The 13,962-nt window shown below is 48.5% G+C and overlaps 1 protein-coding gene across 1 annotated transcript in view; it reads left to right on the top strand.

Annotated features, from left to right (window-relative positions):
* The window catches only part of GRHL2 (grainyhead like transcription factor 2), a 157,624-nt gene that overhangs the window by 68,606 nt on the left and 75,056 nt on the right, over positions 1-13,962 (top strand). The window contains exons 6-7 of the mRNA XM_075550820.1: positions 2,825-2,981; positions 6,930-7,041. Of these exons, the coding sequence (XP_075406935.1) occupies positions 2,825-2,981; positions 6,930-7,041 (269 nt within the window). The remainder of the gene's footprint in view (positions 1-2,824; positions 2,982-6,929; positions 7,042-13,962) is intronic.

The following is a 13,962-nucleotide window of genomic DNA, read 5'->3' as shown; positions in this document are numbered from 1 at the left end:
AGCAACCTGCTCTCCTGATTCTTCTTTGTGTACCAGTGGCTTCTAGCTCATTCTCTTCAGTCTTGATCAGTTTTCTGAATCGTAGACCCTCGTTATTTGTTTTTGCTGGATATCTCTCAGGTGCTGCTCTGAATTTCAAACTCACGACCTACTATTCAACCTGTGTTCTTCATCTTTCTCTTTTCAAAAAAATTATTAACAAAAATCATTTTATAGTTCTTCACCTTTCTGTCCCCATCCACTTCCTTCCCATCTGGACTTCTGTTTTGCGTTCCCTTGTGGCGAATGATGTCACTCCCCAACCCATCGGTGGAAGGAAGGGTCTGCTGGCCTTCTGACTTTCCTTTCACTGTGCGTGCCACCTGCTCACGGGGCCATTCTACCTGTTATCTCCTTTTCATCTTTCTCTTGTCTACTTTCAGGAATGATTGCAATACACAGAACATTTGCTGAGCTCCCTGCCAACACGGTCCTTCAAGTACTCTGGTTACTTGCAGTGAGATAGGGCTGTGAGTAAGATGCCCCTTTCCTTCGAGGAGACCCATAGACTTTGGAGGAGACTTCCGTAGTGACGGACAAATTGCAGTGCGTTCGGCGAGTGATGAGCCTTGCTCCAGATGTTCACAAACAGACCCCTAGACAGACCAGGGTGGGTGTGAGTGCACGAGTGGGAGGTAGGTTAGTGGGTGGGGCCAGGCTTCACAGGAAGTGGCTTTTGAGTGAGATCTTGAAGGATTAGCCACAGGAATGTCCTAGGAACAGAAGGACTAAGAGGGGGAGAGGCCAGATAATCACAGGCTTGAAGACAAGAGGGAATGGTGAGAAATTATTTCCTCTCGTCCATTCACTCTCAAAGTAGCTGGTTGTGTTTAAGATTTCAGATGGAAACACCAATCTATTACCAGCATGGTTGGGTCTCTCTTCTGCTTCCTCTTCACCAGGAGTCTTATTTGCACCTTACCTCTCTTCTTGACTTTTCATCCTGGTCCGTTTGTCTGTTTCCAACTGACACCCTCCGTGCAGCCTTTGGAGTCTGGCTCCATTGACCTCAGGCTCCACAGTCATCCTTCCTGATGTCTTTCAACGGCCTATGTCGTTGGCATGGTGTAAATTCAGGTCACCCTGTATCAGGCCACAGAGAAAAAGGCATCACCTACCACTCACGTGACCTGACTTCTCTGCCTTCTGCTGTCCTGGCAGTGGAGTGAGCAAGTCTCTACTCCTCCCAGCGGTAAACTGAGAACTGCTTATCCTAGATAGCCTTGGGAGACACAAAACCCTGAAATTATATTCAAAACCATAGATGTTGTTATGTGAAGCTGGGCTCATCAATTTCTTCACATCTTCTAAACAATCTGTGCCCCCAAATAGTTACGAATCCATGATGGATAGGGCTGAGGCTCCCAATATCCGTCCATCTCTAAAACTCCAACCACACAACATTGAATCTGCCTTTTCACAGGGAACGAAAGTGGGATTGGCACTCTCTTGAATTCATTCCTCCCTAACTTCCACTAAGAAGCATATTCTGGAACTTTCTTAGTTTCTTAGTTTAAGGCTAACATTTTATCATCAAAGAGGCACATTAATTTCTATTTGAACATTTTCTCCCTCATTAGAGAAGTTTAAGGAAACACAACCCCCACAGAAATATTTAACTAAAAAAAAGCAAGAGAAGCTTAGGGTCTTAGAAATAAACCATTTTAAGAGGCAAATTTTAAGTCACTTTTACATCCAACTTTGAAACAACATGAAATGAAAGAACTAAAAAGCAGGGGGCCCCAAGCAGGAATTTCTGATGGTTCAGAAATGACACCACATTTGTTCATAGATGATCACTGAGTGGCATTCTGCAATGGTAAGAGATATAAGTGTTTTTGAACAAAATTGCAAAAATCTAATAGCTAATTTAAGCCATGGAAAACCAGTATTTATGTTTTACACATATTTTAAATGTTTTAGGGCAACTACTTAGGGGAGGAAGTCTGTAAGCTTCTTTAATGGGCTAGGTAGTAAATATGTACTTCACATTGTATCGTCTGCCTCAACTTTCCAATTGTACAAAAATAGAGATAGTACCCATAGGACGATGCATGCAACTGAATGCCAAAACAACTTTATTTATAAAAGCTGGTAGGTAGTAGGTTGCAAAAGCAGATGCCTATACTTTATCCTGGACTATGGGCTATTGTACCAAACTTTTCATTGCCAGGGGGGTGCTGAGTAATTTCCCCCCTGTAAGGCGCGGGGAAAGATGGCAGCTGGTAGACCACGGACTTTTGGGAACCTGTAGTTCTAGATCAACAAGCACAAACCAAGGTGTTCTTGTCATGGAACTAGGTGGTCAGTAACAAAATGTTCTGATCACATTTTGAAATATATTAAGGTGGGATATAACTATTCGTAACCTCTTGATTCCTCAAAAGGAAGATTAGGTATAGATATGTGTGTATTGAACAAAAGGCTTTCCTATCATTGGTTCGTTACTAGGCCAAAATGGCAATGCGATCAGTTCTTCAGACCTTGTCCGCGTGTCAGTAAGCCCCCTGGAGGCTCTTCAGGCCCGGCCCAGCGGGCAGCTCCATCAAGGACTTGCTTCTCCTTTAAGCCATCTGGCTTCTGGGCCCCCATCAGCTGTGGCAGAAGCAATGTACTAGCCATGACCTTTGGTTCAGTCGCAGCCCTTCTGCCATATGCTGGGTTGTCTCTAAAATAGAGCCCACACTCTGGTTGACACCCACATCAATGCTGTCGGCGTGCACTGATGAGGAAGGCAGAGAGGCCCAAGTGAGCGACCCTGACCCTGTTTGTGTTCTGTTCACAGTGGCACCTTTCAGTACACCCTGGAAGCCACCAAATCTCTGCGCCAGAAGCAAGGGGAGGGCCCCATGACCTACCTCAACAAAGGACAATTCTATGCCGTGACACTCAGCGAGACCGGAGACAACAAATGCTTCAGACACCCCATCAGCAAAGTCAGGGTACGCACGCCATTTCTCCACTACGTGGGTGGGTCTGGCCTGCCAGCTTCGGGGCAACGGTGCCCAAAAGGAGAAAAACCAAACCAAAAAGCCCTCAAGTCCCATTAAATAATTCTAGACCAAATGGCAGAGTGTTGGAGCCAGAGAACTTACTAGCTTGTTATTATTAATCATTGTCATCAGCCACCAGTAAACCCCAGGGCAAAGGCATATTTCGAACATGTTTTCTGACTATCTCCAAAGCTTTTTGTTTTCTTCTCCATTCATTGCTTATACGTTACCTAGTTGTTCAAGTTCATCAACGGATCTTAGCTTCTGAGGGCAGGAGCAGGAAGGCAGGGCAGGAAGGTGCCACTCCTCCCCAGGGTAGACAGGGCTGTTCAGTCGAGTGGGTGGGCCCTCTGTGACCGGGTCGAAATGCCCCCTGCAACTCAGTGCCTACTCAATATTCAGAGGATGAGGCATGATCCCCGTGAGCAGCGGCTCGGAGGGATTTCCAGATGCAGAAACTGAAACCGGAGCCCAGGCTCACTGCTCTGGAAGACCGCCAGCTTCTGGCAGCGTAGCCACTGCCAAGAAGGGAGGGAGCTGGCGATCCCTCATTTCTGAAAAGGAAAATTATAACAGCGCTATAGGCGGTGAACGACGCTCCTGCGTTATCGTCAACCGATTTATGCCACTGTGCCCCCGGGGCCTTCCCACCTTCACCCATCTTATGCGCCCCGGAACCCAAGGAGAGGGGCAGCCAGGTGCACCAGAACACAAGATGAGGGAACCGCCGACCACAGAGTCCCTGCAAAGTGCACCCATGAGATAGAAGACAACGAGCCACCGGGCCCCTTTGCCCTGGGCGCCACCAGCTTTAAGTAAAGCTGCTGGGTGGATCGCCACTTGAGTTCGACTTTCTGGTGTGATTTCCACGAGCAAGACAAGGAAGATCTGAGCGGCAGGGAGCGGGGCATTTGAGAGGTTGAGGAAGGATAGGGAAGATGTATCTTACGGAAAGCGTCCTCGGCGGTGTCCTGGTTACTCTTTGGGCTCTGACTGAAACCTCTGCAGCTCCTGGGGAGAAAGACTTTCCGCCTAAACCCACAGGGTGGGGGTGGGTTGGGGGAGCGCTCTGAGTCAGCATGGACTTCATGGCAGTGAGCATCGCAGCTGCAAAGACTCCCAGAGAACAGAACACGCTTCTCCTCTCTGCTGTCTCAGCGACAGTGGGGGATCTGCAGCCATCATTACACCGGGAAGACCAAGATAAGCAGCTGATGGTTATTAAGAACCTTCTAGGTGCCACACCCCACGTGAAGCACCATCTACTCAGTACTGGAAACACAGAGCAGCCTTATGGAAGATGCGCCGTTGTCTCCACGGGCAGACAGAGGTGGAAACGGGCTTTTAGAAGCCATTCATTAGCCAGAATCACAAAGCTGAAATGTGAGCGATTCCGGAGGAATCCCAGGCAGATGAACACTAGAAGTCTTTCTCTTTGCATGAAGGGCTGAAAGGGAGAGGCGTTTTAGCTGAGAGTCCATTTCTGGGTGTATGTCCCAGTACTCCCTGTACTCTCATATACGTCTGTATGTCTCGTAAGAAGACAGTGGATAAAACTACTCTAATATATATGTATATATATACACACACACTGTAAATTCCACATAAGAGTAAAAGCTCTTCACAGTGGCACAGGCGGGTAAACATTGGACTGCTAACTGCAAGGTCCATGGTTCGAGGCCATCCGCCACTCCTCGGGAGAACCAGGAGGCTGTGTGCCCCTGTAAAGATTTATCACCTTAGAAATGCTAGGATCACAAGTTGGAATAGACTCCACAGCCAAGGGTTTTATTTATTTATGTTTTCTTCCTACCCTGAAAATAGCCCCAGATAAAGCTTTCCCACAAATACATAACACCCGTTTTTTTACTTCTCCCTCTTTCATAGCCTCTGCTCCTTGCTTCATCTGCAGCAGAAGTTGGAGCTGGAATGGGCTGAACCATTTCTCCCACTCTTGCCCAGGAAGAGTGTTTTCAGCCCTGGCAACAGGGCCGTGGACAGGGACTTCCCTCCCAAGAATTTTACTTTGTTGAAATCCAAGAAATCATGGCAACCAGAGATTCCATTTCCTTGTTTTCCATTTTGGCTAACATGAGGAGCTGCCTTTCTCTGAAAGACTTCTGACACATTCTCTCAGGCGGGATCAGCTCAATGGCCACGGGCTGGGCTGGGCTGGGCTGGGCTGGGAGGGGAACTTGGTGTCTCAGAGCAGATGGCTCTTGCTCCTTGGTCCTGGAATCGAGGTCTTAAGAGGGATTTGGTTGTAATCTACCAGCACAAGTTCTCAATTCTGAATTGCAGCACATAAGGCTGTGTAATGGCAGTTTCAAACGGCCTCTTGTCTTTATCACAGAAGAGGTGAGCTTCCACACCAGGAGAATGCCATCGTTTATGCTAATTGGGTCAGTGTTGCTCAGGGGTGGGGAGGGAGTCTTAAATGCTACTTTCGTATTGGAATAGGCCGAGATAAACATAGTTAACTAGGAGAAAAATGTTTTTCAATTGTGGCGCAGGTATCTATAACCAAACCTTTGCCATTTCGTCCAATTGTCAGTGACATTGTTTAAGTCCATCCGATTCTGCAGCCATAAACTTGGTTGAAGGGAAAGTTGGAGGCAGTGGGCGGAGTGAAGAGCTGGCCGTGCTCCTTGTTTCAACAGCACAGTCTGTGGTTTCCTTCCTTGTAGTGAAGGTCGTGCTGTTGGCTAACTTGAATAATAGAGGTGCCTGCTTCTAGGCTAGGTTTTCGGACAAACAGCTGCTTTCTGTGTCATGAACGAGAATACACAGTGCACATTAGGAATGAGCCAGCAATTGAATTAACAGTCGGCAACCAAGATGCATGTGGTGAGCCCACACACTACTCTGGTCCTCGGTGAGTTAGAAGTCAAATGAGAAGACAGTGCAATGGGCTGAATAAGCATAACAAATTAGGCAGATGGCCGCTAATGAGTAAGGTGCTACAGAGCAGAAGTGCCAAAGGAATGAGAGTCCATGAAACGTTCTCCTAGACTTGTAGGAAGGTGCATGACCAGAGCGTATTTTGAAGACGATTCTCCCTTTCCCCCTCCATATTGTACTGGGCTGTTCCATTGAACCGCTAACCTCAAGGTCAGCAGTTCAAACCCACCTGCTGCTCTACAGGAGAAAGATGAGACTGTCTGCTCCCATAAAGAGTTAAAGTCTTGGGCATTTTGAATCCATCCTCCGGGGTCGCTATGAGCCAGAGTTGACTTGCCTTCTATTGGAGCAAAAAATGTTTCCTTGGCTCTCATTCCTTAAAGAACTTCTCTGTGTCATTTCACACGCAGAGTCCTCTTCAAGCTGGATTTGGGTCTCTACTTAATGCAATCCACGTCTCAGCTTGAACATTTCGGTAAACCCACGTTGTATCTCAGTGACTAGCATAGTTGACCTTACCGTTTGGGGCAGATTGAAATACTTGTTCCGAGGCACACTCATCCATCCGATCCCAGGATCCCCACTTTCCCAAGTGGAGGCACGTCATTGGCAGAAAGGGATGTTTACTCTCTCACCAACGGTGCCAGAGTCTATGTTTCAGAGACGCAATTTAAAAATGTGCTTGTTTCTGATACAAGAAGCACCCCTCCCACTTTTTTTTTAAATGTTCCCCTTCCCAAATCACAAATTGACTAGTAATTAATTGGCCAATCCACCTGCTGCTGACGGCAGTACTACGAACCAGGTCCAATCCTCTTTTCCTCTCTGCTGCGTTAGTTTTAAGTGGGCCCTTTAAGAAGAGCAGAAACCCTGCCATCGAGCTTGCCAGGGCTTCTCTGGAACAAGAGAAGCCACCCCACAGAAACACTCCCGAGGCAGCGCTCCCAGACCGAGGCTGACCACAAAGTAAGCTCCCTCCGTGATTCTCCCCTGCAGAGCGTGGTGATGGTGGTGTTCAGTGAGGACAAAAACCGGGACGAACAGCTGAAATACTGGAAGTACTGGCACTCTCGGCAGCACACGGCCAAGCAAAGGGTTCTGGATATCGGTAAGTCGGCCGCCGTCTTTGATGAAGTGCTGATGCCAGAGGGCCCAGCACGGCCATCCACCTCAGGGACCACCCATGTGGTTTGCATACTTCTCCTCCATCTGGAGACAGGCCAAAGATCAAAACCAGCTAAGGCAGGAGAAAGGCACTTTTCTGGAAAAGTCCTCAGGGTGTCACAGATGTAGTAATTGTAACACACGATTTTATGCTGTTTCCATAAGAAACGAGTGGTTTTACATTTGGGGGGGGGGCTCAGGACCCCATTTTTCAGACCAAGAGTCAGCGGTGCCGACGAGTGTGGGTAAAATGGAGCCTCCCATGCTGCTGGGTGGAAAGCAAAACCCACACTGCGATCGACTCAGAGGATCCCGTCTTCCTGCCTCATTAAAAGGATGTTTGCTTTGATCTCTTACGTGGGCTTGGTTACATGTCCCACCACACCCTCGCCAAGGCTCCTATGACCAATGGCAGCCAGGTGCATAGGTTAACATCAAGACACAGGTTTGAACACATTGGAGCCGGTTACTTGTTTATACTGCAAAATGGCCAAGCCATGCCTCTCTGAACTGACACACATGTTCTATGAACTAGTCAGACCTAATTATTTGTTTTACAAACAAGGAAACTGAGCTATCCAGAGGCTCATCCCCACGCCCCCTCCCTTCCTTCAAGCATCTTATCTTTGGACCATTGGTGCAAGCACCAGGATAAGAGCTGGGTTCCATCATTTGGAAAAGGATATCAATAATGGGTGTACCCCATGAGGAATATAATTAGTGGCACTGAGTTAGACATGCAGAAGCTGTTGAATTGGAGAATGCTTGGTTGTGTATTCCCTCCCCCCCAATTGAAAAAAGTACACAAATAACAGTGAGTACAAGGGAGAACAAAATGTTCTAAAAGTGCTTGTGGTAGACTGTACAACTCTTCTTGATATGATTGAATGGATTTTATGAATTGTGGATGAAGTGCCAATAAAACTGTTAGTATTCCGAACATGGACCAGTGCACTGAACCTCCGAGGCAGGCTGACGAGGACACAGGATTAGGGGGACTTGCTGTAACTTGCTTGTTCGCCAAGCTGCAGAGAGTAGGAGAACAATTTTATTTCAGAATCTAGCCTTATAATTAGGACCCAGGAAAATGAAAGGAGCAACTAAATAGAGGTGTGGCCTGGGTCCAAATGAGGCAAACAATGCACGGAGCTCACTGGCATACTTGTTGATTCAACATTGATGTTGTTATAGGGTTCGTTTATTTATTTGTTTTCAACCAGAGTGATGTCACAGGTCTTGTAGTTGAAATCCCATCTGTCTTCTGGATCATGTTCTCCTTTGCTGCAGACCCCTCTCCTTCACATCAACCCCCAACTCTCTCTCTCTCTCTCTCTCTCTTTGAGAGTTTTTGATTTTGACTAAGAAGGGGCACGGGTAGATATGATGGGTAAGTACTGAACTGCCAACTGCAAGGTTGGCTAGTTCAAACCCATGGCGGGGGAGAAATGAGGCTGTCTGCTCCTGTAAAGACTCCCAGTCTCTGATAAGCTCAATATAGACTCAATGGCTGTGGATGAGCATCATGGTTAATTGCACTACTTACTTTGAACTCGAGACCAAGGCATTCATATGTAACCCTTAGCCTGAACTGGATGATCTATTTGCTGAATGCAGTTTTTACCTGCATTATTCCCGAATAATGAATTATTGGCACCACGCTTGCAGATAAAGGAGATCCAACCTGGGGCAGTAGATGCATTTGGCTGTGCGCCCGTGGGAGTGACGAGAGCACTGTTGGAGCACATCTCTGAGGAGTCCCGTGCAGCGTTCCTGCTGCCTGCGGAAGGGGCAGGGGCTGGAAGTGCTGTCCAGGTGCTGGTTGGGGTTGAGGCCTGAAAATAGAGAAGGAAGAACCCCAAATGATTTCATGTATTTCTTTACCCAAATCTCTACGTAGCTGGAGGTAAAAGAGAGCACCCAACTCTTTCCCAGCAACTGTGAATTCCATCCAAGTTCAACTGAGCTTGTGTCATGCCCTTGAAGCTTACGTCGGCCGTCAAGGCAAAGTTTCACTAAAATAGCCAAAACAGGGGCTTATAACAGATGGGCCCTGGAGTCTCTGGTGGGCCTTAGATAAACCACCCACCTCCTCAGATGACCCACGACACACCCTTACTGGCATGGCTCTGTGCCATTTGTCACCATGCTGAATGGGGTGCCCAGGATAACCAGGTCTGCCTGCCTGCTGGCAGGGGCTGCTCTGCCTCTCTCCGGGGTCTCCACCAACTCCACCAGATCTAGCCTCACCTCCTGCCCTGTCTTTCTTTGGCCTCCCCGTGGCACTCAAGGCCAAGAATGATTCTGCTGACTCTCAGGCCCCGCCTAACATTCTCCTGCCTTCCCACACAGATGGTACTTTGCTTCAACTACTTCGTCCCTTGTTTATTGAAGCCTGCCACCGCCCCCATCTCCCACAGTTAGTTCTGTGGACAGCATGTGAGGTGTCTGATGGGGAGAGGACCCCCGTGTCTCTGCAGGAGTCCTGTCTCTGGAGAGTGGGAGCCCCAGGACAGAGGCTGTTCCCAGAGAGACTTGAGCCGTGGCTGTCCAGGTGCCTCGGGCCAGGAGTGGATTACTAGCGAGGCTCTTCCTGCATCCCACCAGGCCTGTTACTGCCCTGCTCCTCCCTCTGTCCAGCAGGGTCTGGGGATAGGTAACGACACCATTCACCCTCTACCTCCTTTCAGGCCTTTGTTGATACCAGAGAATTCCTGTCAACTTCCCTGAACCATGCACCCGCATCAGACTCTGCCCCGTATCCTTCCTTTGAGTGCTTATCACCACCCAACGTCTTCTTTCTCTCTGTGTCTTTCTATTTCTTATTGCCATCCTCCCTCCACCTGTCTCCTGCTCCAGCCCCGGTTCTCCACACAGAGGGCTCAGTCAACAGTTCCTAATGAATGAGTGAATGAGCACAACTGTAGTCTGCCGGCAGGGGGTGGCCCTCCTGATGGAGCCCAGTCACAGGATCCTTACACTGCTGGGCGCGCACTCATGGTCTTCTATGCTCCAGGCATTGAATAGGCCTCACACTTCAACATGTTGTCCTCAAAACGGTCCATTCTTGTTGTTTAGAAACAGACACAAGGAGAGGTGAAGACTTCTACCCGAGGTTACAGCCCTTGCTTTCCTTAGCCTGTCCCCTAAGTTAGTGCTTGGCTCCTACCTGGGCTCTGGGCTCTGTCGAATAATTGACAACATTCACACCTGGAGAAAGTTTGGAGGCTTCCGTGTTGGCATTCCTCACTGACGATCTGACCTTCCTGAAAGTCAACTCTAATAGGTTCTTCCTGGGCAATAGACCTAATTCTCTCTCTCTCTCTCTTTCTCTCTCTGTCTGGTGGGGGAAACAATAGCGATTGCTTCTGACTTGATAGGCCTTAAAACGAACAGCCCATGCCCAAGTAGGTTCTGCTGCTTTTCAAAGTCACACAAGCCAAGTTCTCAAAGCCTGACAAGTTCTTTCCTATGAGCTCAGTGAGCAACTGCAAGTCTTCAAGGTCATAACTAAGATCCATTCCGCAGGCCAAGGAGCACCTGTGTCAATACGGCTCCGTATGGAATAGCCCCTGAGATGAGACCTGAGGCACGATTGTCTGCGTGTGAGAGCCTTTCATAATGAGACACGGAGTTAGTGGTGACCCCATGTGAGTTGATACATCAACTTGAAGGAAGGCATAGTTCATTCACTCAGAATGAACACGTATTGGGCAGAGTGCCCTGGTGGCCCTGTTGCGTAAAGAGAAGACTGTTAACTGCAAGGCTGGTGGTTCAAACCCATCAACTGCTCCCTGGGAGAAAGAGGAGGTGGTCTGTGGCTGTAAGGTGGAGAGTCTCAGAAGCCCCATACAAGGTCACTAAGAGCTGGAGTTGATGTGATGACAGTGGGTTTGGGGCTTACTATGGGCCAGGCAATTTATTAGGCAGTGGCAAGATTCAGGGGGACTTAGGGCAGGACCCCTGTCTTGAAAGGACGCAGGTGCTGGGAAGTGGCTGGCTTGGTACAGAGTTCAGTCAGACCACAGTGATGTGGAGATCTATATTTAGCTGGATGGGAGTTCCCCTGGGCTTGCTTGCACAGTGGAGCTTTCCCGGTTTTGTTCACCGTGTCCCATTAAAACCACATTTACAGTGGATAGCACATCATGAAATGAACTGGACTACATAGCAAATCTTCTCAAACCGTGGATAAGCACAAAAGCACTTTCTGGAGAAGGAACATTTTTCTATTTGTTCCCTTCAGCAGGGAAGGAGCGTTAGAAGCAAAGAGGTCCAATGATGTGCTTTAACTTTACCATATGAAAGCCCAAAGCTACAATCAAACACCGAAAACCAGGTTCACAGAGAGTTAATTCCAATTCATAGCAACCCTAGGGAACACGGTACCCTTGCCTTTGTGGGTTTTCTGCGACTGTAACTCTTTTTATGGGGCAGCCAGGGTGGTTTAGTGGTTGTGCATTGGGCTTCAATCCAAAAGATCAACGGTTCAAAACCACCATCTGTTCTGAGGCAGAATGAGGGGACTTTTTACTTCAGTAAACAGTTACAGTCTCAGAAACTCACAGGGTCATGCTACGCTGGCCTCTAGGGTCACTATGAGTTGGCATGGGCTCCATTGCAGTGAGCTTTGAGTGAACTCTTCATGGGAACAGAAAGGCCCCTCTTTGTCCCACACAGTGCCTGGTGGTTTTGAACTGCTGACCTTGCAGCACACATGACTTTCCTCGATGGACCAGAATAAAGCATTGCCTTTAGTACTCTACAATGTAACTATTCCAACATAATGAGCATCTCAGTTTGTGCTTTAGTTTGTGATGTAACGAGACTGATGCACAAACCCATCCAAAGAAGATGTGGCACTTCATAGTCACATCCAAAGACCCCCATCATTGATATGATTTTGTAGTTAATTATGAAATGAGCCGCATACTCTCTGTTCAAACTCTGCCTTTAATTGTGGGCTCAGTGACTTGGTCTGACACAAGTGATCAGATTTTTAATGGCCTCATATGCACATGAAAGTTGGACAATGAATCAGGAAGACTGAAGAATTGAATGACGATGTTGGTGACGAACACTGAACATGCCACAGACGACCAGAAGTACAATCTGTCTTGGACGAAGTACAGCTTGAATGCTCCTGAGAATCAAGGATGGCAACTCTTTGTCACATGTCCTTCGAATGTTTCCAGGAGGGGCCAGTGCCCGGAGAAGTCCTTCATGAGTGGTCAAACCGTCCACCTGATGTCGGCACAGTGGCTGCCTTTGTGGGCTCCCGCGCAGAGCAGCTGAGGACGGCTAGCGGAACTGCTTCGTTCTGTTACCCCGAGAGTCGAGTCGCTATGAGTCTGAACTGCCTTGATAAGTGGCGTCTACCAACAGCAACCATAAGCTCTCCCCATGTCAGGATGTATTAGCTGTATTGTTATTATTAATCCTGGAGTTTTCCATAGTAATTAGTAGGTAATTATAGAACGTGTTCCGTTATTAGCATGCGATTATCGGATTTTCAACAATACCGCAAATACAATTCTTAGAAACAATTAAATTGCATGCCGTTAATAGTAGCTTTAGTTGACGGCAGAACTTGCCCCTCAAACCTAAATCTACATGACAACATTTCCTCCTGTGTTGTTCTCCATAGCTCTCTTCCAAGGTCAAAGACAAGCTTTGCAAAACATCCCCAAAACAAAATTTCCCCGAGTTCCCAACTGTGATGGGCTCAGCCAGGCGGTTCTGCTCAGGAACCCCATTGTCCTCCAACCCCACACCCCATTCTGGAGTCAAATTCCACTTCCAACATGGAATTGTACTTAATATTATTATTTTTAAGTTTCTTAGTGTAGACGGGCCCTGGTGGCTCCGTGGTAGGATTCTTTCATCTTCCTTCAGGAAGAGCCAGGTTGATCCCTGGCAGTGCCCTGCAGATGCGGCCACTGCCCACCTGTCAGTGGACGCTTCCGTGTGGCTACGGTGCTGAACAGGTTTCAGCGGCGCTTCTGGACTACGACATACTAGGAAGAAAGGCCTGGCTATTAGCTTCTGCCAACGAGCCAGTAAAAGGCCTAAGGTTCGTCATGGTCAGATGCATAGGCTGGGCTTGGGGAGGGCATAGCTGGGACAGACAGGACAGCCTCGCTGGTGGCCCATCGGGTCACCATGAGTTGATGGCTGGCTTCATGGCAGCTGACTACACCGACCGAAGAGACTGGCATTGGGAGTGCACAGTGTGTTTTCCCGAGGCTCCTCTGAGATTTAGGCGGGAAAGTGGGAGCGGGTGGGGGTGGAGAGTTGGGCCAAGAGTTGGGTGGTGGGTGGTGGGTAGGAGGAGAGGGAGCAGCCAAGACCTTCAGGGAAGAGTGGTTGTGGGAACTCGTGGCCCCAAACAAATCTGGCAAACAAGAGTGCCCCCTGTCTCTTCCTTCAGCAGGGCTCCCGCCCAGGCGAGCTGCATTCTCGGGGACCTGTCCTTTCCTCCAGAGTCGTGCAGACCTGCTTTCTCCCTGCTGATTACAGGTGGCCTTTCTGCCTTTTAAAAAATAGCTCGAGAGAGGAGAGTTTCAGCTTTCGTTCCCCACCCCTGCCGCCACTCTTTTAAATAGATAGGAGAGGTAAATGGGATTTTTAAAAACACCCCAAGAACAAAGCTCCCCGATGAGGAGAAGCAGGACCCCACTGAAAACCAAGCTCATACATCATGGAGTCCAAGAAGCCACCTTGACCCTGACCCCCTCCACGGGACCAGGCATGAGGGGGCAGCTGGGGGCACGCACATTCTTTCCCCCTTCCCCTTGCTTATTGCTGTGGCCACCTCACGCCCACTGTGAAACAGGCTTTGTTCTAGAGAGGACCGGGCTGCAGTTCC

The sequence above is a fragment of the Tenrec ecaudatus genome, chromosome 5, assembly GCF_050624435.1.
Source record: "Tenrec ecaudatus isolate mTenEca1 chromosome 5, mTenEca1.hap1, whole genome shotgun sequence".
Classification (NCBI taxonomy): domain Eukaryota; kingdom Metazoa; phylum Chordata; class Mammalia; order Afrosoricida; family Tenrecidae; genus Tenrec; species Tenrec ecaudatus.
Note: the sequence above shows the minus strand (reverse complement) of the source record. Positions and strands in the feature narration are given on the sequence as shown.